Raw genomic sequence first — 27,859 nt, 5'->3', positions numbered from 1 at the left:
TAAATGTCAATACAAAGTTTACTTTAAAAACATATGCAGTACAAAGTCTGGTTCCCAAGAATCTCACCATCTTCTCTGTTTCGTGTATCTCACAATTAACTATTTCTTGTGTATCAGTCTCTGATCTTCTTTAATCAGACGCAAGCAAATATCAATATACATTCTATTTTTCTTCCTTTCCTACATAGAATGCAGCATGCTGTATACTTTATTCTTTTTTTTCACTTGTTGCCATATCTTGGGGAATTGCAATATCAACATGCAGACAGGTCTTGCATTTTCTAGCTAACTGCATAGTATCCCACTGGATGACTATACCATAGTGTATTTAAACAGTCACCTAATATGTATTCTTTTTGCATTTCAATTTTTTGGTATTACAAAAAGTTCTTCAGTGAACAGCCTTGTAAATGCACTTAACACATGTGAAGATTCTAAGACAATTTTCCAGAATTAAGATAGTTGTGTCAATGAGTAAATATATTTGTAGTTCAAAGGTTCTTAAAAATATATACAATATTTCTCTTTTCTTATGGAACAAGTACCAAAGTACTAGCACAATAGGTGCACATTATTAAACTTTATTAAAATAATATGGTATTTATTAACATTCTTATTCCTGCTATCATTCACATATTTTGAAATTATTTATTTAATACTGAATGAGGCATATACGGACCTTCTAAGAAACTGCAATGTATATATTCCAAAACTAAAATCATAGAATATAAAATTTGGTACTATAATAAGTATTCTGGGGAAAAATAATTTGGCTTGGTGACATTATGAATTAATAGACATATGATGCATTTTTCCTATAAAAATATCACATTTTTTCCTGCTCACTTACCATTTTAATCTGCTCACATCACATTTTAATCTGCTCACTTACCAGAGCACCTGTGCTAAGCAGAGTGACAAGGCCAATAAAACACTTAAAGCAATTGTTTTCTACTATTTTGCAGCAAGTTTTCCTTATGTTCTTCCAGATTTTTCCTTTTTTGGGGCCTCTACCGATTTGAGCAGATGAAGATCTTCGTTCATAAACTGTCAAGAATGAAACTATTAAGAACAAAAACCTAGAAATCGTTGAAAAGTTAAACATTTCAAATGTTTTAACAATCATTTATTTACAGTATCTAATATAGATGTTCTCTGACTTATAAACATTAGATTTATACCCCTACTGTAGTGACCACTGCAATTGCTAAGGAAAAAAAAGAAAAACTTGTGAGTTCCATAATAGTAAGGAAGAAAGGAAAAAAACCTTGATGCTGGGAAAGACTGAGGGCAGGAGAAGGGGGTGACAGAGGATGGCATTACCAACTCAATGGACATGAATTTGAACAAACTCTAGAAGATAGTGAAGGACAGGGAAACCTGTTATGCTGAAGTCCATGGGGTCACAAAGTGACCCACAGGCACAAATCAGCAACTGAACAAGTAAGTAAGTGTATGTTAATCGTGTCCAATTCTTTGTAATCCCATGGACAGTAGCCCATACCAGGCTCCTCTGACCTGGAATTTCCCAGGCAAGAATATTGGAGTGGTTTGCCATTTCCTGTTCCAGGAGATCTTCCCAACCAAGAGTTGAAACCCATATGTCTTGAGTCTCCTGCATTAGCAGGGGGATTCTTTACCACCGCACCACCTGGGGACCATAGCCGGAAAAAAGAAACTGTGAAAGGTGCAGATGACTTAGAACACCCTCTTACCCTATTAGACAGAACTGAGAATAGAAGCTACCCCTACTCCTACAAAACAAACACACCCACACACACCATCTTCTGATTATTAGATTTTTTTGGCATAATGCCTGAAAATTCATTCTTTGAAGATTCACATGGCATAACAAGCATTTTCATTTAAATATACAAATATTCATGACATAAGAGGTATAATATCAATTAAGTAAATTAAATTTATCCCAATTCTTCAGTGGCATGGGATAGAAATTTTGAATAAGACTATTTAAGGAGCTAAGCTTGGATTATGGAGTATTTTATGGGTAGGGTACAGGTGTAATTCTATCTTCTGGTCAAGAGAGTTAGCATAAGGAAAACCTGAGGCTTGAAAAGGGTGTGATTAACTGATAAGAGAATGAAGCATGGAGTGGGTGGAGTTTAAAGTCAATACATTTTAACATTTTCCCTAGAACCAATTTATACATTCTTGGTCAGAAAAATATAGGAAATGTTTTCTCCCTGGTCTTGTATCATACAAGTCCTAGAACTCAGGCTACTGAGAGCAGAGTCTTATTTCTGAGTATAGGAATTTGAACATTAGGAATTGCCATTTTGATGATTTCAGTGATTTTAAATATTTAGAACCTATGGTTATGTGTCAGTCTTGATAGACTAATACACTAATACACCTAATACAGACTAATGCACAGTGGCTCAGTCATCTCCGACTCTTTGCAGCCCCATGGACTGTAGCCCAACAGGTTCCTCTGCCCATGGAATTTTCCAGGCAAGGATACTAGAGCAGTTTGCCATTTCCTACTCCAGGGGATCTTCCCCACTCAGGGACTGAACCCATATCTCTTGTGTCTCCTGCACTGGCAGGTGGATTAGTTACCACTAGCGCCACCTGGGAAGCCCCTTTAGGAAACTAAATTATAAATTATAGAGGTGCATGTTACATGTTTAATAACTTAGTCAACTGACTGAAGCCCTATATATTTCTTAATATTCATGGAGCTTAATATTCAATAAATGACTTATACATTTGTTTTCCTATGAGTATTTTAAACATTGACCCCATTCTATGAGGTATAAGCATGCGCGCGCACACACACACACACACACACACACTAATTTAATCTTTCTATTAATCCCATGAAGTAAGTCTTATTCTTATCCTCATTTTATGTATTAGGAAATGAATCAGAGGAGGGTAAGTAAAAGCTAGCAAGTGGTGGGCTGGGATCTGAACTCAGTATGTCTGATTTCAGAACTAAAACTTTTAACTACTTCATGAGACCCCCTAGGAAGCAGCCCCTTTTCTCTGTTCCAAACATTGACTTTTTCTTTGACATTTATTATAAGTTTCTATTAGGATATATATGAGCATGAGTGCATGTGCACACGCACAAACACATCTGCATGTGTATATTCCTTAGTCAAATTAATAAACTCTTTAAAATTAAAAGTGTATTTAATAGTATTATTTAGGTTAAGAGAAATTTAGCTTAATGTTAATATAATGATTAAAATAACTTATTTTTTCTTACCATTTCTAAGATGCTTTGGCTTTTCACATTCATAGACCATTTCTTCTTCAGAGAGAACAATATCAACTGTACTACATTCAGATGAGCTCGACTGCTTTACTTTCTGAAAAGTAAGTCCCACCAAGAAAGTTGCCATTAAAGTTTCATTTACTCACTATAGCTAAAGTTTATGTCATTTTCAGGAAAAAGAAAAATTATGTACAGAAAAACTACTGTCAAAGTAAAAGACTTTATGCCAATTTCATGATTGATATTAAAATGCATACAGAGACTTCCCTGGTGGTTAAGACTCTGAGCTTCAAGGCAGGGTGCAGGGGTTCGATCCCTGGTCAGGGAATTAAGATCTCACGTGCCATGTGGCATGGACAAAAAGTAAAAACGAAATTAAAAATAAATTTTAAATGTATACATATCTCTGGGAGTCGAAATGTTTAAAGATATTTTAAAAATTAATTTAAGATAAAATAATTTTCACATTAAAATGAATATATAGTGAATAACACTGTTCTAAAAGATGTATAGGTTATCCCAAATTTCTGAAAAATCTAGCTAGAATATATAAAAAACTACAAATATTTTGTTCTACCTCTGTCTTTTGCACAATAAATGTCAAAGAAATAAAATTAGCAAGTTTTGTTTGCTTTAAGCCATATATTGTCAATTTTAAGACATTATACTGCTCTATTAAAAACATAAAATAGTCAGCAGGATATCACTTTTAAACAAACAAACCTTTTAAAAGGTTATTTGATTTCCCTTTGTATTCTCTTTATTATTGATAAAATAAGGTATAGCAATGCATTGATTTGGGAGTAGATAATAAATTAATATTATGTAATATTCAAGCATACAATAATTGAAAATCATACACTATATATTTAAATGATTCATTAGAGTATTTAAAACCCTCACACATAAATTATTTGATATGATTTTCTCAAAATCCTGTATTTATTATTTTAAATTTATAAATAAATCAAAATTCAAAATTATAAACCATTTTAGTAAAAGATTACTTAGTGACCAATATATATGGCTACATTATGAAAAAAAGTGTTTCAAAATCTGATTTAAGTTTGATGTTATTTTTATGAAATTTATATAATTATATATTTGTACTAAAAGATAAAAGTTCAAATACCAAAGAAACAAGAACATGAATCTCTGAATGATCATACCACTTGTAATTTTTATATTTTATTCTTTGCTTTTTTAGATCAACATCCTAAATACTCTTGGGCTACATAATCTGGAAAGTGATTAATTAAATATATAATGAAATATATAAATGATAAAATCTTCTTTGAGTAGTTAATCAATCAAAAGAACCAAATAATTATGCATCTTAAGTAATAACTTCTAAAACTTCAACATTTACAGTTATATTAAGTTCCATCTTTCCTATATATTTCATATCTCAGACTTTCTAATGAGACTGACAAGAAGTTTTTCAGATTGACAAGAAGTTTATCGCAACATATAATGTGTTGCGATAAATAGCAATTTTACCCAGAAATGTATGGTAGCACATGCCTTATAATGTTGTTATAGTTTAAATAAAATCAGTGTGCAAAAGAAGAATGTTTTTCATTTCCTAATAATGCTATTAATTGAAGGAAAATGGACCTGACAAGATTAGGTATGATAAGGAGTGAAAATGTTTCTCTGAAACAAAGATGCCTTTACCAGAAACTAGAAGGGCTCTAGATAATTGAAACTTAATTCCTGTTAGAAGGGCAATTTGATAAGCTATTACAGAGAGCAGCTGATAAGGTGGAAGAGGTCTGGGAGATAAGATGGTGCCAGAGACTTTGAGGATCTGGAAAAAGACATTATCTTCCCTGCCCCATGCCAATGAATGAAATAAAACAATTCTTTAGTGAAGTTCAATGGAAGTGGCTTACACTGCACGTGATCCCTGTAGATTAAATGGCACCTCCTACTAAGACACTGTGCTACTTGCAAATGAAGACAGTAAGACTGGATTCACTAAGGTATACATTTTTAAAGCTAAGTGAAAGGCAGTATCTGCCCTTCTTTAAAGGTGATCCTTTTTTTTTTTCCTTTGGGTTTCCTGGTGGCTCATTGTAGGCAGTAAAGAATCTGCCTACAATGCAGAAGATGTGGGTTCAATCCCTGAGTCAGGAAGATCCTCTGGAGAAGGAAATGGCAACCCACTCCAGGATTCTTGCCTGGAAAATCCCACAGACAGAGGAGACTGGTGTGTTACAATCCATGAGGCCACAAAGGAGTTTGACACGACTTAGTGTCTAAACAACAACAACAAATTGTTTACATTTACAACTGATGTTTCTTTTACCCTTTGGTCTTTAAGTCCAACTCAACTGCTGCTGCTGCTAAGTCACTTCAGTTGTGTCCGACTCTATGCGACCCCATAGACGGAAGCCCACCAAGCTGCCGTGTCCCTGGGATTCTCCAGGCAAGAACACTGGAGTGGGTTGCCATTCCTTCTCCAATGCGTGAAAGTGAAAAGTGAAAGTGAAGTCACTCAGTTGTGTCCGACTCTTAGCAACCCCATGGACTGCAGCCCACCAGGCTCCTCCATCCATGGGATTTTCCAGGCAAGAGTACTGGAGTGGGGTGCTATTGCCTTCTCCCATGTTATAATATATGTTGCAGAAATAAACTGACAAGAATCTTAAAATATTAGCAAGTAGGAAAATATCTGTATCTTAGCACTCTTCTAGTCCCATCTTATATTTTAAAGATGATAAAGCCTAGGACAGTTTAGTGACTTCTCCAGTAGTATGCATTAATTATAAAAATCTAGGTTTCTTCAATATGCTTTTTATCACCCCATTAACTGAAGATATTACAATTATGTTATCTAATGTTTGCTAAGTGCTTCCATATTTTAGACATTATTCTATGCACTATTGAATTATTTTTCTTAATTATTCTATCTCTTCTGAGAAATAGATACAATTTTATCCTCATTCACAGATGAAGAAACTTAGGAAGTTTAAGAAACTGGATCAGGAACAGAAATCAGGAGAAGAAGTGCTACAGCTAGGACTGAATGGATAATAATCTAACTTTGGAACTTCAGCATTGCTTCACTTCCTTGTCAATAGTGTCATCAATCAACAGTACAAAACCATGATGTTAAAACAACTTACCTCTTTGCTGCTTCCATCACCTGACTTGCTCTGAATCTCCTTATTGTCTGGATTTTCTATATCAGATTCTTCTGAAGCAATGGGTACAGTTTCTGAGACACTGGGACTGGGGATTAGTGACTGACTCTCATTTTCGGTCATTGTGTTTTTCTCTGTGCCGCTGCTTTTTTCCTTATCCTTGAGGAAATCTTGGGTGTTGCTCAATTCAGAGAGAGTATGGTCAGAAATATTCTCTTTAACATAGACGTCACTTATATTGTCCATTGTTTCCTCTAGAACATTTTGTTTTTTGCATACTATTTTAGAAAGCAGATAATTTATTCCTTTTTTAATTCTTGCCATTGCACGCTGGAGATTTTTTGCTTCTTCAGAGAATTCTTCAGTTGTTGCAGGCTTGTATGAACTAAATGAGATGATCAACGCCAGAAACAGGTAAAGTATCTGAATGAGGAAGTAAATGAAGCTAAATGCATCTCATTTTTTGTTTTCTTTCAAACAACAACAACAACAAATATTTTTAAAAAGCTGGCCTGCAATCTGAAAACAGCATACACACTATGATGCTCTTTAGGCTATTCAGTTCTTCCTCATCTGCAGAGGATCAGTTGCTGTGTTAGGAATTTGGATAGCCAGAAGGTTACAATGTTCTATGAAATATCATTTGTTTCTCCTTTACAGATGAAAACCACAAAGCTTACAGATGCCAAGTATCAAAGATCACAGAGTCTGAACTTAAGTCTGTCTTACTCCAGTTTGTTTTCTTTTCTACTAAGCCAGGCAGAGTCTCCCAAGGTGAGAAAATCAATTGCTACTCCAGGTGGCTGAATTCACGTCAACCTAACTCAGAAAGATATGAATGACATCTTCATGGGTACTGCAAATTCATGAGGACTCTCCTGGGGAGAGAGCTATCCCTAGTTTTGAAGTCCACATCTAATTTCCTTGTGATGTGCAAGCATAGGGTTTAGGTAGGTTAGTTGATTCTCTGTGGTAATAAATTTGGTCAAATAAGAAAGAGATGAGTAATGGAAGGATCACTCCTAATATATGCAAATTATTTTGAATTTGAAGATAGTGTGTATTTTAACCTTTACTATCACTGAGAAATAAGATCAAGCCACGTCCAATTTCCAGAGAATTAGATTTTAATTTTGTTTCTTTTTGTAGAGTATAAATTATAATTTTAGATTATAAGATTGAGATAATTAGAGATACACTGATTATTCTTTTAAAGTAATAATTTAGGCATTTTGTCCATTCTGGAAGTTTTCTCTCTTCTCTTCAAATATTTGAGCTTTTGGAAATTTAAATTACTTTATGCTTTACATATTATTTTTAAAGGGAAAATACAGTAGGAATTCTTACACTGACAATTTATGTGTACATAAAATAATTAAGTATATGGAGATCTGCAACATTCATTTGTTAAAGTATCTTACAGAATTTTGGATCTATCTAAAGAGATGAATTTTCAAACACTCTGATAATTGCTGAGTTTCTCATGCCCATATACACCTAGAATATTATGAAGTACCCACCAAATTGTGTTCATTCTAATGGATTACCTTTAAATCTCAATAACGAAATCTTTTTATCTCTTAGGAATATAGAAAGCTCAAATAAGACTCACTTGGGGAAAAATAAAAATACTTTTGCAGATAATAAAGTCATAAAATAATCTTAACTGCAACCATAGTTTGGTGTATAAAATAAAATGGAGGGTTTAACATTTGGCTCAGCATTGGAAATTTCTTACATGCAAGATCTCTGGAACACTAACATATATTTTCTATAACCTACAATGACAGAATCTCAATGGCTGAAAAACTGAAAACTGAAAACCAATGATTGAATGTCAGTATGGCATCACCAATGCAACGGACATGAACCAAGGCAAACTTCAGGAGATGGTGAGGGACAGGGAGGCCTGGCATGCGGCAATCCGTGAGGTTGCGAAGAGTCTGACACGACTGGGCGACTGAAAAACAACACCTACAGACTAGTTTGATTGTTCTCCCACTAGTGTCCCATTTTGCTATCAAGGTTTATTTACACAGAATCTGGGCAGGGGCTCCACGGGCCTTGTAGAAACTACCTTATAACATCTCTATCATTCTCAAAGGACGAAGAGCAAGAACAAGCATAATTTCAGGGTGGTAGGTGTTTTCCCTTTGTTTGGTTAAGTATTGTTCACAGTGAGAAAAAAGAAAAGGGTGTTAATTAAGAATTTCATGACTATAAGCTTCATATGAGTCGGAACCATTTTTTCTCTTCAGTAGATAACTAGCACAATGCAAAGCACTAAGTACATGATAAAGTATGAAATATTTGTTGAAAAATCAATTAATTATGGAACTAACGAAGGATTTCTATGTCAGAATTTGGAGAGGAAAAATTATAATACAACAATTGTATTTTTAAGAGCCTATGATCTAACATTTCTTATATCTTAGACATGTGTATACACACTCCCTATCACGCATATATACATAGGCAATGAGTGTTAAAAGACTGAAAATTAAGTTGAAAATGCCGTGATGTAAAGAAAGAACTGTGTAACACTGTAAAATGCAACCACTTTCTGGGACATGTGATCCCTTCCTTCATGGAGGTTCTAGCTTAATAAGGAAGATAGACAAGTACATGAACAATTAAACACAGTGTCAGTACGTACTTAGGACAGGAGTAGATCCAGGGTAAATAAAAGCAATGAGAAATGCACTGATACAATGGATTTTACCCTGTGATTTTTTTGTTCCTGTCTTTTGGGAGATCCGCTTGATCTCTGTGACTTAGGAGTAAAAAGTAAATATTGAGTCTCTTTTTTTCCCAATAAGAACAAATATATCTTATAAGCCATTTTTTTTTCCTGAGAAGAATTATGAAAGTGAAAGTTGTTCAGTTGTGTCTGACTCTTTGCAATCTCACGGACTACACAGTCCATGGAATTCTCCAGGCCAGAATATTGGAGTGGGAGGCTTTCCCTTCTTCAGGGGATCTTCCCAACCCAGAGATCAAAGCCAGGTCTCCTGCATTGCAGGCAGATTCTTTATCAGCTGAGCCACAAGGGAAGCCCTAGAAGAAGTATAAGATACTTCAATTAATGTAATCACTCCAATTACTGGAAATTTAGGAGTGAAAGTGTTTCCTCTTAGTTAATGTATGATAGTTTCAAAGATCAGTGGGTTTCAAAATTTGCTGCACAATTTAATCAAATTGGATTTTTTTTTTTTAATCCTGATGACTAAGCTATATCCACATAACAATAAAATCGGAATCTCTGGGGATGAATCCAAGACATTAGTTTATTTTTATTAGTTCTCCAAGTAACTCCAATGTGCAGTCAAATTTGACAACCAGTGCTACATTTAAGTGCTTCTTAAAGTTTAATGTGTACACAAATCACTTAGGGATATTGTTAAAATGTAGATTCCACTTTCACAGTTCTGGGATGGGGTCTGAGAGTCTACATTAATGACTGTCTCCCACATAAAACCAAAGCTACTTTGAGAAGCAGGTTATAACCAATGAAAATATGATGAACATCATGTATGCAATTTTCAAGCAGCCACATTGAAAGTATAAACAAAAACAGGTGAAATTAGCTTAACTAATCCATTTTATTCAACTAAGTGTATAAAAATATTATAATTAAAATGTTTTCACTTCAGTCATTTCCAACTCCTGATGGCGCCATGGACCGTAGCTCACCAGATTCCTCTGTCCATGGGATTTTCCAGGCAAGAATATTGGAGTGGGGTGCCATTTCCTTCTCCAGGGGATCTTTCCAACCCAGGGATTGAACCTGCATCTCTTGTGTCTCCTGCACTGGCAAGTGGATTCCTTATCACTAGTGCCACCTAGGAAGCACTTTCAATATAAGAATTATAAATGAAATCATTTACATTCTTTTTGGGGGGAGGGCAGGAGGAGAGGGGGACAACAGAGGATGAGATGGTTGGATGGCATCACTGACACAATGGACATGGGTTTGAGTGAACCCCGGGAATTGGTGATGGACAGGGAGGCCTGGCGTGGTGTGGTTCATGGGGTCGCAAAGAGTTGGACACGACTGAGCAACTGAACTGAACTGAACTGAAGACTTCAAATTCAGTGGGTATTTTACACTTATGCTATGCTAAGTCACTTCAGTCGTGTCCGACTCTGTGTGACCCCATAGACGGCAGCCCACCAGGCTCCCGCGTCCCTGGGATTCTCTAGGCAAGAACGATGGAGTGGGTTGCCATTTCCTTCTCCAATGCATGAAAGTGAAAAGTGAAGGTGAAGTCGCTCAGTCGTGTCTGACTCTTAGCAACCCCATGGATTGCAGCCTAACAGGCTCCTCCGTCCATGGGATTTTCCAAGCAAGAGTACTGGAGTGGGGTGCCATTTACACTTTTAACATATCTTAAAGTGGACCGCTCATATTTTAACTGACTAATGGCCACATGTGGCTAAAGGCCTCCATATCAGACAGCACAGTTGTAGACCACTGGCTTCCACAAGTCTACATTATGAAAATGCCAGACTACAATACATAAGTTTTTCAAGGAAAGTTTTAAAGCATGGATTACTTACCAATAATTTTCCAATTAAAATCACCATCATGTAAAAAGGAATACAACTGAATTGGCCTGCTACCTTAAAGCAATCCCATAAAGTTTCTATCCACTCTCCACAGAGAATCCGGAATACATTCAGGAAGGAATGGAAGAAATCATGCATGTGCCAGTGTGGAAGCTGACAGTCTTCATTTATGCTGCAGACATATTTTTTATATTTTGAACCATACAGGTTAAGGCCAACCACAGCAGAAAAGAATATAAAGGTGAACAACAGCAGGACCAAGTCTTTCAGGGCCACAATTGAGTTACAAAGAGTCAGCATCAGAATCTTAAATGTTGGCCAGTATCTTCCCAGTCTAAAAATTCGTAACTGATGGAGCAATGTAAAAAACAACAAAAATAAGAAAAAAATAACAAAAACTCTAGTCACTATTAATTACACTGTACATTTACAATTTTTATTAGCATTATACACATAAACATGTGTAGTCTCTAATGTAATATTCACTCGTGAGCATTATTAATACTAAACACTGAAAATTCAGTTTATATACAATTTTTAATACACTTACATATTCTACAGTTTTTTATACTAAATTGAAGTATACTTTCTATTGATCTGTCAATTCCCTTTTTTTTTCAATATTATACTATTAATAATTACTCCAGTTTTGTTTTAATATCTGGTAAAGCAAGTATCCATTCTTTATTTTCTTTTTCCAAAATATATTGAATATTTTCCCACATTTCAACATATAGATGATATTGGAAAAGTCTCAAGGGTCCATTGAAGTCCCTTGATAGCTCTATTGTATGCATGAGTGCTAAGTTACCTCAGTTGTGTCTGACTGTGACCCCATAGACTGTAGCCTTGCCAGACTCCTCTGTCCATGGGATTTCCAGACAAGAATACTATTGTGTATTTACCTTTAAAATTAACATGAGAGACCAAATGAAACATTCTAGGTTTAGTCTAAATATTTCACTTAATCACTAGATTTAAAAATTTTTATTCACATGGCACAAAATCACTTTAATATTTGAGTCATTTAAAATCCACATATTGTTTTTGTATGTGCTATACCTTCCCCAACTTTTTCTGGTATGTAGTTGGCTTTTGGGACTCAAGGGTTAGGACTTAGTACTTATTCATGTAAAACTTAATCATCTGAGGTTCAATCTGTTACTAGTCTTTCAGATATTTTGATACAATCTTTTATTATATTGTCTGTATTTCCCAGTCTTGCTTCATTTATAAATTCAATAAATACAACTTTTATATTTTCATCTTACTCATTAGATAAGCCTATGAATAAAGACAGGGTTCTGAAGAATTATTTAGATAAGATTAAATCTACCTAATTGTTCCTATTTCTGCTACATTCCTTCAACTTGTTAACAGAATAAGACAGTAGATTATTTATCAAATACCCAACATTTCCATAAATATTATTCTAATAACATTATTTCTTTGCTTAGTTTTCTGATGTTTTTACTACGACCTACATTTTATGCATATATTGATTCTGACTTAATAACCTTCATAGCAACATTCTATTAGCCTGACAGTCCTTCTTTTATAAAATTTTCAAATTTACATTTAGATATACTCACCTGATTCTAATTCTTTAGTTACACATTGGCATTCAGCTTTTTGGACTCTCTATTACTCTGTTTCTCAAAACTGACCCAGTAATCCTGACCCTGCTTTATAGAACTATATCTCAAATTCACTGTATATATGGCTTGTTTCTTTTAATGCCTGGGCCAAACAGCATTAGAGACTACTTACTCTTTTCTGGGTTACTTTCTAAGCTTGTTATATATGAATTATTTCATTTAACAGTTCCAACATACCATCAGGATAGGTATTACTATTCTTCCCACTTTATGCCTGAGAAAACTGAAATGAATTTTTATAAAATAAAATTTAGGTCTTGTATTCTACTTACCACCCTGAATGATCGTAAAATAGCCAGTCCATGAAAATTTGTTAGATAAAGTTCTGCTAAACCATGGAACACAATTAGGCTATCATAAATGTTCCAGCCTACTTGGAAATATCCATATGGATACATGGCAATTATTTTAAAAATCATTTCTGCTGTGAAAATTCCAATAAACACCTAAATAAAACAAAACACAGGGATAAGAATATGATTCCAATAGCTCTATCAGAACCCTCATACACAGAATAAATTTTCACTGTCACTTTCTTCATATTTTCTCTGTCAAAATATGATTAGTTTGGAGTCTACATCACAAGGACAGGTTCATATATTTTGTTTGGCAATCTAATATCAAACATTGTATATAGAATCTTCAATTACTTTAATAAAAGCCATCTTGGAAGAAAACAAAAGAATATTTGAGGGTGAAAATCTTTTCATTTTGAATAGTTCCTTTGGGGATAAAGAGTACATATTCAGTTCAGTTAAGTTCAGTCGCTCAGTCGTGTCTGACTCTTTGCGACCCCATTAATTGCAGCATGTCAGGCCTGCCTGTCCATTACCAACTCCCTGGAGTTCACTCAGACTCATGTCCATCGAGTCAGTGATGCCATCCAGCCATCTCATCCTCTGTCGTCCCCTTCTCCTCCTGCCCCCAATCCCTCCCAGCATCAGAGTCTTTTTCCAATGAGTCAACTCTTCGCATGAGGTGGCCCAAGTACTGGAGTTTCAGCTTTAGCATCATTCCTTCCAAAGAAATCCCAGGGCTGATCTCCTTCAGAATGGACTGGTTGGATCTCCTTGCAGTCCAAGGGACTCTCAAGAGTCTTCTCCAACACCACAGTTCAAAAGCATCAATTCTTCAGTGCTCAGCTTTCTTCACAGTCCAACTCTCACATCCATACATGACCACAGGAAAAACCATAGCCTTGACTAGACGAACCTTTGTTGGCAAAGTAATGTCTCTGCTTTTGAATATTCTATCTAGGTTGGTCATAATTTTCCTTCCAAGGAGTAGGCGTCTTTTAATTTCATGGCTGCAGTCACCATCTGTAGTGATTTTGGAGCCCCCAAAATAAAGTCTGACACGGTTTCCACTGTTTCCCCATCTATTTCCCATGAAGTCATGGGACCGGATGCCATGATCTTCGTTTTCTGAATGTTGAGCTTTAAGCCAACTTTTTCACTCTCCTCTTTCACTTTCATCAAGAGGCTTTTGAGTTCCTCTTCACTTTCTGCCATAAGGGTGGTGTCATCTGCATATCTGAGGTTATTGATATTTCTCCCGGCAATCTTGATTCCAGCTTGTGTTTCTTCCAGTCCAGCGTTTCTCATGATGTACTCTGCATAGAAGTTAAATAAGCAGGGTGACAATATACAGTCTTGACGAACTCCTTTTCCTATTTGGAACCAGTCTGTTGTTCCATGTCCAGTTCTAACTGTTGCTTCCTGACCTGCATACAAATTTCTCAAGAGGCAGATCAGGTGGTCTGGTATTCACATCTCTTTCAGAATTTTCCACAGTTTATTGTGATCCACACAGTCCAAGGTTTTGGCATAGTCAATAAAGCAGAAATAGATGTTTTTCTGGAACTCTCTTGCTTTTTCCATATTAAGATATTTAATTTTTAAAAATATAAAAGGAAAATTTAAAAATATAGATGATCTAAAAAAAGGTAAACTTATGAAAACTGTCATTTGAAAACTATACTGGTAGAAATAACTAAATTATTGTTTTGGTAGCAAATAAATATATAGTTCAAAATTCATAACAACTGACAGTATTAATATCAAGCAACTGTGCTGTGCTGTGTTTAGTCGCTCAGTCATGTCTGACTCTTTGCAATCCCGTGGACTGTAACCCGCCAGGCTCCTCTGTCCATAGGGACTCTCTAGGCAAAAGTACTGCAGTGGGTTGCCATGTCCTCTTACAGGGGATCTAAACCCAGGTATCCAGCATTGCAGGAGGATTCTTTACCATCTGAGCCACCAGAAAAGCCTACTATTCCTGTTGTTTAATTATAAGCAACTAAACAACAGCAATAAAAGCAAACAAAATTGAATAATATAGATTGAACAAAATTGATTGAATAGGACTTGTTTTTAAACTCATGTAAATCTTTTTCTTTTGCCTTTTTTTACATGGAAAAAAAAAAAAAGGTGAATTTCTAAAATACCTTGCCAGAAAGATAAGCTCCAGTCTAAGGCAGGTTCAGTTGTAACAGGATTCAAAATTCAAGTGGCAGTGAAGTACTTTTTCACTGTTACTCACTCTTTTATTTCACCTCTGCCCTTGTGATCTAGGGGCTACCATATTAAGACAGCGGATATTTGAGATGGGAGAGGAAATAAATAATTTCTATTTAACTTGACTGCATTGCAGCTAGCTAGAAATCTTAAATTTAAACAGACTCTAGGTAGAAATCTCGGAGAAGGCTATGGCACCCCACTCCAGTACTCTTGCCTGGAAAAATCCCATGGACGGAGGAGCCTGGTAGGCTGCAGTCCATGGGGTCGCTAAGAGTCGGGAACAACTGAGCGACTTCACTTTCATTTTTCACTTTCCTGCATTGGAGAAGGAAATGGCAACCCACTCCAGTGTTCTTGCCTGGAGAATCCCAGGGACCGGGAAGCCTGGTGGGCTGCCGTCTATGGGGTCGCATAGAGTCGGACACGACTGAAGCGACTTAGCAGCAGCAGCAGCAGCTAGAAATCTATTCAAAGATAAGAACATTTACAAAGGAGGGCTTGGAGAGGTAAGGAAGCATGAAAACAATACTTCATTTAATACTCATACAATGTATTTGCAACATTTTGGAGTTATAAAGTAAAATAATGAGGATAACGGTGACTAAAGAAAAGCTGAAATTGCAGGAGAAAATAACTTACAATGAGAGCCTTACCACGTTTCCAATGCTGAGAATATTGCTGGTTTCCAGACTCATTGGATAGTGTTCCAAGGCCAAAAAATGTATGTTTAGAATAATGCATATGGTAAGGAAAAGATCGGTAAATGGGTCCATTATAATCCTGTGAACAAACTCTTTCAGTTTTAACCAACAGGGAGAACAATCCCAGATCAAGAAAGTTTTAGCAAATTTATACCAACAAAATGGGCATCTCTGCCTGGATTTTTTAAGCTCTGAAACTGAAAGAACAGAAAATTATACATGAGTTAATTGTTTATGTAAGCATTAAGCATCTAATTAGTAGAAAATTTTGCATGCAAAGGGAGGTTATAACGTAGACTTCTGCTTTTGAAATAGCAAACAGAAATATTTTGAATTAATGAAAATCAGAGCAAAGTAAATTTCCTCTATTTTGCTCATGCTTGCTGAGTTAGACAAATGAAAATGAAAAAATTATGTACTAGAATTAAAATATAGAAGTACTTCTCAAGAAAAACTAATATGGAATATAACAGAGTACCATGTGTATAATTTTAGATTTATATGCTTTACAAAATAATGTCTTTCAATATTGTCTATAATAATGATTACTGGTTATACACATATTACATAGAGACAAGTATAAAAAGAGCCTTAAGATGTTAATGTTGTATACCCCAACCTGTATTTTTAGTTAAAATGCTCATGTCACTTTCAGTGTTAAAGAAAATTCCTTGGCAGTTTTTGGTGGCCTTTTCCAGTGTTTAAAACATTATGCTTATGAAATTTGGAACTGTTAACCCTAATAGTCTCAGGTTCTTCCTTAAATTTTAGTTATTATCAAGTAAAATTCTGAAGAAACTGGAGGGTTTCTTAAAAGTGAGTTATACGAATGATACCTTTCATCACGTCTAAATATTTTTTACTTTACCTTCTTTATGGCTGATAGTAGCATCATCCAACACATCCAAAGAAGTAATCATGGAAGTTGATGATCTTTTCTTCATTTCTATTTGTATGGTCTTGGTCTAAAAAGAAATTTGATGAGTCTAATTCTGGCTTCTCCCCTTTGTAGATTCAAGACTAGAGTTATAAGAAGGTTTATAACCTACTTAAAAATGCCAATTCTTACTTCCCCAAACCTTTCTGGGTTCCATAATTTGCCACTTTTTACACTATAGGTACTTTTTTTTTTTTGGCTGTGTGGATGAGAGATCTTGGTGCCCCAACCAGGGATCAAACCATCGCACTTGCAGTGGAAGCACATGTCCTAACCACTAGACTCTCAGGGAAGTCCCACCATACGTACTATTAAACCGACTTAGGATTGTTTGGAAAATATATCTGCATTACTTGTAAGTCAACCAAATCACGTTATACTATGAGGTCAACTATAAAAGGAGTAAACTAGAGAATGTTAGTGCTATTACCCATATTTGACAAAGAACTCAATGTCCAGTTTAGAATTATTGTGGAACATCCAGTTGGCAGATATGCTACTGAATATTAACACTTTACATTTCTCTAACACCTTATATTTTTAAGGTGTTGCTGCTGCTAAGTCACTTCAGTCGTGTCCAACTCTGTGTGACCCCATAGACGGCAGCCCACCAGGCTCCCCCGTCCCTGGGATTCTCCAGGCAAGAACACTGGAGTGGGTTGCCATTTCCTTCTCCAATGTATTAAAGTGAAAAGTGAAAGTGAAGTCGCTCAGTCGTGTCCGAGTCTTAGCGACCCCATGGACGTTAGCCTACCAGGCTCCTCTGTCCATGGATTTTCCAAGCAAGAGTACTGGAGTTGGGTGCCATTGCCTTCTCCGTTTTAAGGTGTTACTTGAAGATATGTTAACTATGACTTCATAAACTCTCTTGATCAAATCAAATTATTTGGTGTTGAAATGATAAAATATGTCTCATGTAATATCGGGTAACAGAATGAATTTTAAAGGATGGGTCTGATTAGAATACACATAATAATCCCCAAAAGAAATCATTTCTTTCTGTCCCTCTTGTCTCTTGTATAATGGTTTTAAGACATCCTGTTTGGCTGATACAGTTACAAAGTTTAAAAGAACCCTTGCATTGGAAAGGCACTCAAAACTCTAAGGTTTTGATGTAGGTGTTACAAGCTCTACACATTCATGATTATCACAAGTATGGCCCCAGAGGTTTCTAGTGATCATGAGTAAATTTTGTTTTTGAATTTAAACTGTAAGTAACTGACAAGGGGTAGATGATATTGCACCATAGAACTCCCAAGGATTTTTACATTCGGCACACACAAAGAATAATAATATTTGTATGTTTGTTAATTTGGTAAACAGGTGAGCTTAATAGGTGAAATAGTGTGTGTTAGTCACGCAGGTGTGTCTGACTTTTTGTGACCCCAGAGACTGTAGCCCACCAGGCTCCTCTGTCCGTGGAATTATCCAGGCAGGAATACTGGAGTGGGAAGCCATTGCCTTCTCCAGGGGATCTTCCTGACCCAGGGATGAAACCTGGGTCTCCCTCATTGCAGGCAGATTTCTTTGCCATCTTAGTCACCAGTGAATAAACTTACATAAGTGAGGTACCTTTTGAATAAGGATAACTGGCATGGGCACTGAGGGAATTAATGGTTGAGGTTCACTGATAACCCAGAACACCCTGGCTGGCAGGCTCTGCTGTGGTCTATCTGAAGTCCCAGAAGAGAGATCAAGGAAATCATCAAATTCGTCTCACTCGGTATCAGTCAAGTTCCCCCTAATTTCAAAAATACTAGAACTCAAAGAGGTAAAAACCAACTCCACTACATACTGAGTTCCATCAGAAAAATGACAGGTTCTTTAAGTCTACAGATCTCTGTTGCCTCACTTTTTTTCTTAATTGAAAAAATAAGCAAAAGCTCAGGATGCAAAACTTATTTATCTGGGCTTCCTTGGTGGCTCAGACGGTAAAGTGTCTGCCTGCAAAGTGGGAGACCTGGGTTTGATCCCTGGGTCGGGAAGATCCCCTGGAGAAGGAAATGGCAATCCATTCCAGCACTTTTGCCTGGAAAATATCTAAACCATGCTTATTCCAGAAAGTATTTTCTTATCTGACTTACAAGGCTACATACAATATGTGATAGTTTATATAATTCCAAATTTCTATGAATTAAAATCCAACAGAACTATAATTTTTCTCTTATTAAAGTCCAAGAGGAATTTGCCAGGTGTTTCTTCATAAAGATACTCTGTCAAATCGTTAATAATATCCTCCAGTATAATCTTAATACTGAGGAATTATTTCTCAGAATAATTCTGCTTCTGATAGTGACAACGTTTGATGAATTTACATCAAAGAACAATCCAGTAAAGATAATCATCCGTAGTTGGAGGGGCAGTGGAGTGGGGAGGGTAATAATATTATTGTTGATACAGTCAAGGCTCAATTCTTTACTGATTTAGCTTGAACTGCCGTCTATGGCGGAGAAGGCAACCCACTCCAGTACTCTTGCCTGGAAAATCCCATCGACGGAGGAGCCTGGTAGGCTGCAGTCCATGGGTCGCTAAGAGTCAGACACGACTGAGCGACTTCACTTTCACTTTTCACTTTCATGCATTGGAGAAGGAAATGGCAACCCACTCCAGTGTTCTTGCCTGGAGAATCCCAGGGACGGGGGAGCCTGGTGGGCTGCTGTGTATGGGGTCGCACAGAGTCGGACACGACTGAAGCGACTTAGCAGCAGCGGCAGCAGTGGATACATTTGGGCTTCCCTGGTGCTGTGTGGTAAAGAACCCACCTGCCAATGCAGGAGACTTAAGAGACGTGGGGTTCGATCCCTAGGTCGGAAAGATTCCCTGGAGGAGAGCAAGGCAACCCACTCCAGTATTCTTGCCTGGGTAATCCCACGGACAGAGGAGCCTGGTGGGCTACAGCCCATATGGTCAAAAGAGTTGGAAATAACTGAAACGACTTAGCATGCACACATGCAAGGCTGTATTTTAGGATATAAAATGAACAAACTACATTATCAGTCTAGTAATATATTTACCTTAATTGAGCCTTTCAAAAATATTGAATAAGTGCCCAACTACTAAGTTGGCTAACTACTAAAGATATTGCTATTTTATAATGCAAATTGAGAGGACTATGATGGGAAAAAAATCTTTTTGAAAGTATAAGAGCTAATAAGGGCATATGCCTGAATTTTAGACAATCCAATGTTAAAATTAGACTGGAAGGGGCTAAGATTCTTCTCAGCACTGATTTCAATTTTCTCTGGAAGGGAGCTATTAATAAGGAAGAACTCAGTCATACTTCTGGTGTTAAGCAATGAACACCTGGAATGTTCTATCTTGGACTCAGGCTCTCTCTCCTTACCGAAACCACACTGGCCTATTTCATTCTCTAACTCATCCTGTTCCTGCCCATCAGAGAGCAAGGACTCATTCTTCAGATCTCAACTCAAGTGCCGGGACCTCATAAAAACCTTTTCTGACTCAGAGAAAACTTTATTAAAGGCTCTCAAACACTATGTTTCTCACTTTTATAGCAACTTCCACATTTTCATTTAATTTTCTTAGGGAAGAATAATATGCACCAGGTACCCAATAGGTTGCTTCAACCATTAATTACATTATACTTTCCGTTTTTCATGTATTACCCACCCTACTTTTTTCCTGAAGTATTGTAAAACAAATTTCACACATCATAAAATTTCAGGGTAAGCTCTTTTAAAAAATAATCACAACACCACTGCCAAAATCAAGGAAAATTAGTAATTCCTTAATATTATCCAATACCTAGATCATGCTCAATTTTCTTTCATTACTCAGAAACATTCTATTATAGTTAATTTGTTCCAATCAAAATACAAAAGGGGTAAAACTTTTTTTGGTTTGTAGTTCTGTTGGTTATCTTATATCATTTTATTTATCCTATATGATTTGTTAAAAATACTGAATCACTCATAGAATTTTCCACATTCTTAATTTGGCAGATTATATCTTTTTAGTGTAATTTAATGCATTCTTCTCTCCTATAGTCTCTAGAAAGAGATGGTTAGATTTAGAAGCTTATTAGACAGTGCAGATTTTGGCAAGAACATATTGTGGTATTTTATGTTTCCTATTTAAAAACATCAGGAAACATGATGCCTGGTGGTCCCAGTTACAGATATGCTATAATAATTTTATAGTTTATCTCCCCATTAGACCACTAGCTTCATGAAGATAGACAGTGCATTTGTATTCACTAATTTTTAAATCTCCAATGTTTAATACAATGCCTAATACAGAAAATTGCCAATGATGTTTCATTTAATTATACAGGTGAATTCTAAGATTGTCATTTTAGATGTGCAAATATTTTTTAATACCTACATTCTACTGTTGTATGTATCTGACTCTTTTCTGAAGTTTTGCCAATAACTGAGAATTCATAGACAAATTTCACCTAGAAACTGTGTAATTGATGGAATAATAAGGTTTCAGTGTTGATTCTCTAGAACAATGATGAAAAATGTGCTCTTTCTCACTGTCGAGAAATCAAATACCTATAAATATAGATCGAATTTTGCAACTGGAACTCCTCAATAAGAATTAAATTGAGAATCTGTGAAGACACTATTTATGTGTCTGGCACATGATGTTGTTCAGTCGCTAGGTCATATCTGACTCTTTGTGACCACGTGGACCACACCATGCCAGGCTTCCTTGTCCTTCACTATCTCCCCGAGTTTGCTCAAAGTCACGTCCATTGATCGGCGATGCTATCTAACCCTCTCGTTCTCTGCCACTCTCTTCTCCTGGCACATAGCTGACAATAAATATTATATACTATTATTATTATTGTCATTATTATTATTTTAATTATCCCTAAAAGGGGGACACAGTCAAAGACTTGAGAATTTCATATTGATGAGTATTCTCCATATGGACTGCTGTGCCTTCTTGCAGTTGTCTTCCTGTGTTTCCTATAATTAATCAATACCATTTTTTCAGTTGCTTAGTATACTCTAAGCAGTGCTAAGTGCTTTATAAGCATCTATTTAATTTGAATCTCACAACTTATGACAGATATTATAATATACACCTTACAGATGAAGAAGCTGAGGTTTAGACCGGTTAACTTCAGATATGTAAATAATACACCCTAATGACAGAAAGTGAAGAGGAATTAAAGAGCCTCTTGATGAAGGTGAAAAAGGAGAGTTAAAAAGCTGGCTGAAAACTCAAAATTCAAAAAACAAAGATCATGGCATCCGGTCCCCTCATTTCATGGCAAATAGATGGGGAAAAAACGGAAACAGTGACAGGCTTTATTTTCCTGGGCCACAAAACCACTGTGGCTGCAGCCATGAAATTTAAATACACTTGCTTCTTAGAAGAAAAGCTTTGACAAACCTAGACAGCATATAAAAGGCAGAGATATTACTTTGCTGATAATGGTCCATATATTCAAAGTTATGGTTTTTCCAGTAGTCATATACAGATGTGAGAGTTGAACCGTAAAGAAGGCTGAGTGCCAAAGAATTGATGCTTTCAAACTGTGGTGCTGGAGAAGACTTATGAGAGTTTCTTGGACTACAATGAGATCAAACCAGTCAATCCTAAAGGAAATCCACACTGATTATTCATTAGAAGGACTGATGGTAAAGCTGAAGTCTCAATACTTTAGTCACCTGATGTGGAGATCCAACTCATTGGAAAAGACCCTGATGTTGGGAAAGACTGAAGGCAGGAGGAGAAGGGGGTGACAGATGGCATCACCAACTCAATGGACATGAGTTTTACCAAACTCCAAGAGACAGTGAAGGATGGGGAAGCATGGCGTGCTGCAGTCCATTGGGTTGCAAACAGTTGGACCAGACTGAGTGACTGAGTAACAACAACAACAAAGAAAGGTTAACATACTTGGCAAATATCATAAATCTAGTAAGCAGCTAAAATGGACTGAAATCTATATTAATCTGACTGCAAAACTGTGATTTTAGCAAATATAATCTGCTGTTTTCTTGTAATGAGAGAATATTAAACACATATGCAATTTCCCAGTAATTTCAACATAGGAATTAGAATTTGCTGAGTGTTACATCAGTCACCTAAAGAGTCCTCAGTATGTTCCATTTAAAATTCTTCATTCTCCAGCATTTTCTTATGTGTAAAAAAGGAAAAGAAAATATATCTTGTAAAAATGACTTTTACTCTCATTTTCCCAGAACACGTTTGCATGACAAAATGTTCTAGTACTCTTCCAGGAAAAGAAATCTTTCATAATTGAAAGACTTTATTTAAATCCAGAAAGGGTTTATGTGGTCCAGAATAGCTAAATGAATGGAGATATTGGGAAATTACAAAATACTCTAAGTTTTTCACAGGCAGAGTTAATAGGGCATCTCATCTGAAATAAGAGAAGAATTGTGCTCTTGGATATATCTGTGTGTAGCTCTTGTCATTTGAAATGCCACTTCAAATTATACATTCCACATATCATTTGGACTAAAATCATTCAATCTGTAGGATCTCAGACTCATTTCTACAGACAGAAAGCTTTGTAGTTTATCTGTGACTTCCTCATGAGTGATATAATGGCTATAGTCAATAGCTTCTTTTGATTAATATACATCCTTTCTTCATACCATCTACAATTGCTTCTTCTTTCAGGGGTATGCACTGACCTCGTAGATATATGTATCTATCAATAACTTGTCATTTGCTATGATCCTACATTATGTCATTCAGGTCCTACTTTTTAGTGGAGTGACTTTTCTTGAGTTTCTTCACTGACCACAACTTAATGAGAGAGCTAGTTAATAGAGAGTTATCATTTTTCCCTTTTGGTCCAGCAGAGGCCTTTGGGATTAAAGAACTTCTTAGCCAGTCATACCACACATGCCAGAGTGAATCATGGCCCTTTTCCTCAATTTTTTTTTTTAATCCTTTCTATATGAGGGATAAGCAAGATACAGATCTTTTCTATCCTTTGCTCCCTCAATCTGTCCTTTTTACATCTACTAGAAAATGTAGTTCAAATACTTATTCCCATGTAGACAATCTTCATTAGCAAGTCAAGAGTGAAAATAGTAACAAACCCAGAGGGATGGAAGAGAAGGCAAGGCATGGCTCCCTTCCCGCAAGTGAGGGCCCTGTAACCAGGTCAGTGGGTGAGGGCACTGGACTTGGTTGTGACCACTCTGGGCCGAGCACCTTCCGAAGGACAAACTCTGAGGCAGTGGGGCACCTCACAACACCGGGGAAGACAGCAACACCTCAGAAGAGGCATGAGTGCCACGCCCTCAGGCTGCTCTGGCCCTTGCCCACCACACACCTGGACAGCTCTGGGGAGGGATACTAGGCAACTGAGCTAAGCCTAGGAAGAGGTGTGAGACAGCCAGGTCCTGTGGAATATAAGAAAGCTGCTTCTGGTTGCTTTCTGGGGGCCTGTTCTCCCTTTTTGCACACTTATAGCAGAATTCAGATTATTTTAAAGACAATTTTCTGTAACTGTAGTATTACTTCTGCCAATACTTTTAGATTCATAGACCAGATCTTTTGCTGTGAAGCTAAACATCCAAAAGTACATTCAAACAGAACACCAGGGTAATTGAAAATTAGAGTAAAACTGCATTGTTTTACTTATCATGAACTTAATTACTGCACAGATAACATAACTTCTTATGCCAGGATGGACGGTGCATTTCCTCTTGAAAGAGCCAGAAAGTCATTATTTTTTTTCTCTTTTTACAACTTCCCTACTATACTTTGATCCATGGTTTTAGTACTTTCTAGCTTCTAAATTGTGGAGGGTGCTATCACTTCTGAGTTGAACACTGAAAATTTCCAAAGTCAATTCTAATGTGCTGTATGAAGTAAGTTTAAATTAATAAACTATGCCTGCATTATAAGAAAAAAAAGTGTGTACTGCATTACGAGAAGTTCAAATACATATATACATATATATATATACACACCCATAGTTTATTATATATATAACATATTTTAATATAATATATATTGTATATATATATATATACACACAGACAGACAGACAGACAGACACACACACACACACACACACATATATATATATATATACACACCCGTAGTTTATTATATATATAACATATTTTAATATAATATATATTGTATATATATATATACACACACACAGACAGACAGACACACACACACACACACACATATATATATATACACACACCCGTAGTTTATTAGCAGTAGTAAAGGCAATGGCACCCCACTCCAGTACTCCTGCCTGGAAAATCCCATGGACAGAGGAGCCTGGTGGGCTGCAGTCCATGGGGTCGCTGAGGGTCGGACACGAATGAGTGACTTCACTTTCACTTTTTACTTTCATGCATTGGAGAAGGAAATGGCAACCCACTCCAGTGTTCTTGCCTGGAGACTCCCAGGGACAGGGGAGCCTGGTGGGCTGCCGTCTATGGGGTCACACAGAGTCGGACACGACTGAAGTGACTTAGCAGCAGTAGCAGCAGCAATATGCATTTTGGAACAAAAATATTGTATATATTAAGTGACCAAAAAATGGTCACTCTTACCATACCACACTCAGAAAAGAATGTTATGTAGTGAAAGTGAGCCCTTTTACTAAAATCACTTATGACCTTATCATGTACCATACATAGATACTGAACATCTATTAGAACACATATGCTCCAAGACTTCAGAAGATACATTCTGACTCTAAAAGAGCATTAAAAAAATCTATACCTTTGCTGTTATTTTTTCTTCTTGAAGTTCTGGCAAAGACTTCTGAAATTCCTGATCAATCGTAGCTTTTTCAGCAGCTGTCTGCTTTTCTTCTTCATAGGATATAGCAAGTAAGCCTAAGAACAAACTTGCCATATAAAAGGCAAACCAAAAACTTATCACAACAAAAAATATCATGTAGACCTTCCCAGAAGCATAAAGGATCTAAGGAGAGGTGGAAAAAAGACAGAGAGGAAATGTTATTTGTCTTACTGTGATCTCTTATTTTAAAATGAAGAAAAAAAAAAAAGAAATTTTGTTAGAATTTAGTTACAAGTGGAATGCAATTACAAGGCAGTTAAAGTACTGGCTTTACCTGGATAAATAAGTGAAAAGCTCTTTAACTTTAGACATATACGTAAGATACAAAATAATGGTACAAAACCAGGGAAGAATTTAGTAATTTAATTCAGGGTGAGCATTTGATGTTTTTGTCTTCATTAACAGATCAAACATAATGAAAGGAAAAAACTGTCATCTTTCAATAAAGAAAGCTGGATAGTCCAAGTATGAATGATTGTTTTCTTTGCAATAGAATCTTTAAATATATGCTATGCTAAGTCACTTCAGTTGTGTCTGACTCTGTGTGACCCCATAGACGGCAGCCCCCCAGGCTCTGCCGTCCCTGGGATTCTCCAGGCAAGAACACTGGAGTGGATTGCCATTTTCTTATGAAGTGTAATAAAGTCAAAGAATGAATGTCTGGATATTACTTTCCTTGGATCATTACTTTATGGAAACATCACAACAAAGTACAAAATCATGTCTGTTCAAAGAGAGGAGGAACAGGAATATTTGATTATCTGTCAGGATACTTGCTTTCGTGAAGAACCTCTAAACAAATCACATAGGAAAGTCATATAATTCACATATATTAAGTCATTTATGGATGCACATGCATGCTTACCTGGTGGCCCAGACAGTAAAGAATCCACCTGCAATGCAGGAGGCATGGGTTCAATCCCTGGCTTGGGAAGGTACCCTGGAGGAGGGCATGGCAACCTACGCCTGTATTCTTGCCTGGAAAATCCTCATGGACAGAGGAATCTGTCAGGCTACAGCCCGCAGGGTCACAAAGGGTCAGACAAGACTGAGACACTAAGCACAGCACGTGTGCCAAGTTGCTTCAGTCGTGTCTGACTCTATGACCCTATGAACTGTATCCTGCCAGGATGCTCTGTCCTAGGGATTCTCCAGACAAGAATACTGGAGTAGGTTGCCATGTCCTTCTCCAGGGGATCTTCCCAAGCCAGGGATCGAACCTGCATGTCTTATGTCTCCTGCATTGGCAGGCAGGTTCTTAACTACTAGTGCCACCTGGGAAACCCCATTTATGGATAGAAAAATACGAAGTAGTAGATTCCTAAACCGAGCATCGACTGGCTTTTATTTCAAAATAATTACCTAAGATATATCAGAAAATTTAAAAATTTGTAAGTAGATATTACAAATCCAAAATATAGTCCACTGATCACAAGTAGATGAACAAATATCAGGAAAACATATGGATGTGGAAATAGTTTTCATTTTTAAGCGTTCATTTGAATCAATAGACAAGTATTACTTACAGAAAATATTGTGTTGATATGAGTTAAGAATGTTTACAAATTAACAGGAAGTTCTAACATTTAATCAGAAATAATTTCTTATTAATCTATAGTATGTTTTCCTTTAACAGTATTTTTAATAAACTCTATTATCCAAGTGAGTAAGCTATTTAGGATTTGGTTAAATATTTCCCCCACTAAATAACTGTTATCAACAATACATTCAGAAGTCAGTATTAGATATCATGAGTATTGTAGGATATACACATTAATAAATACTTTATGTTCATTATTTCCTTAATTCTAAATACTTTATGTTTATTATTTCCTTAATTCTATGCAAAATATTTACATTGTATTTACCATGTAAAAAGGAGATGAAATTAGATAAAGATCTCACAGCTGTGGGGAAATACCTGAATCCAAAATTTTTGCTCTTTCCACTAAATGAAGCTGATGGAGAATAAAAGCATACAATCTTGTAAGAATGAAAAAGGGTGCAAATTCAAGTTTTATTGTATTTTAGCAGAAAACAGGGGTTAATTATAGCCTGTTTACCATATATTTTTATGAAAATCAAATGAAACAATATATGAGAAGATCTTAGATCATGGCAAGTATGTGATAAATGTCAACTATGGTTGAATATAACTCTACTCCATGAGGACTACGGAGAAGGCAATGGCACCCCACTCTAGTACTCTTGCCTGGAAAATCCCATGGAAGGAGGAGCCTGGTAGGCTGCAGTCCATGGAGTCGATAAGAGTCGGACACGACCGAGTGA

At 36.3% G+C, this 27,859-nt stretch overlaps 1 protein-coding gene across 1 annotated transcript in view; it reads right to left on the bottom strand.

Annotated features, from left to right (window-relative positions):
* Positions 1–27,859, bottom strand: part of SCN7A (sodium voltage-gated channel alpha subunit 7) — an 81,520-nt gene that overhangs the window by 17,358 nt on the left and 36,303 nt on the right. The window contains exons 10-17 of the mRNA XM_027558694.1: positions 25,490–25,693; positions 16,709–16,805; positions 15,793–16,037; positions 12,893–13,066; positions 10,954–11,310; positions 6,376–6,816; positions 3,236–3,338; positions 893–1,047 (exon numbers count right to left, since the gene is read on the bottom strand). Of these exons, the coding sequence (XP_027414495.1) occupies positions 893–1,047; positions 3,236–3,338; positions 6,376–6,816; positions 10,954–11,310; positions 12,893–13,066; positions 15,793–16,037; positions 16,709–16,805; positions 25,490–25,693 (1,776 nt within the window). The remainder of the gene's footprint in view (positions 1–892; positions 1,048–3,235; positions 3,339–6,375; positions 6,817–10,953; positions 11,311–12,892; positions 13,067–15,792; positions 16,038–16,708; positions 16,806–25,489; positions 25,694–27,859) is intronic.

This window comes from Bos indicus x Bos taurus, chromosome 2 (assembly GCF_003369695.1).
Source record: "Bos indicus x Bos taurus breed Angus x Brahman F1 hybrid chromosome 2, Bos_hybrid_MaternalHap_v2.0, whole genome shotgun sequence".
NCBI classification, from domain to species: domain Eukaryota; kingdom Metazoa; phylum Chordata; class Mammalia; order Artiodactyla; family Bovidae; genus Bos; species Bos indicus x Bos taurus.
Note: the sequence above shows the minus strand (reverse complement) of the source record. Positions and strands in the feature narration are given on the sequence as shown.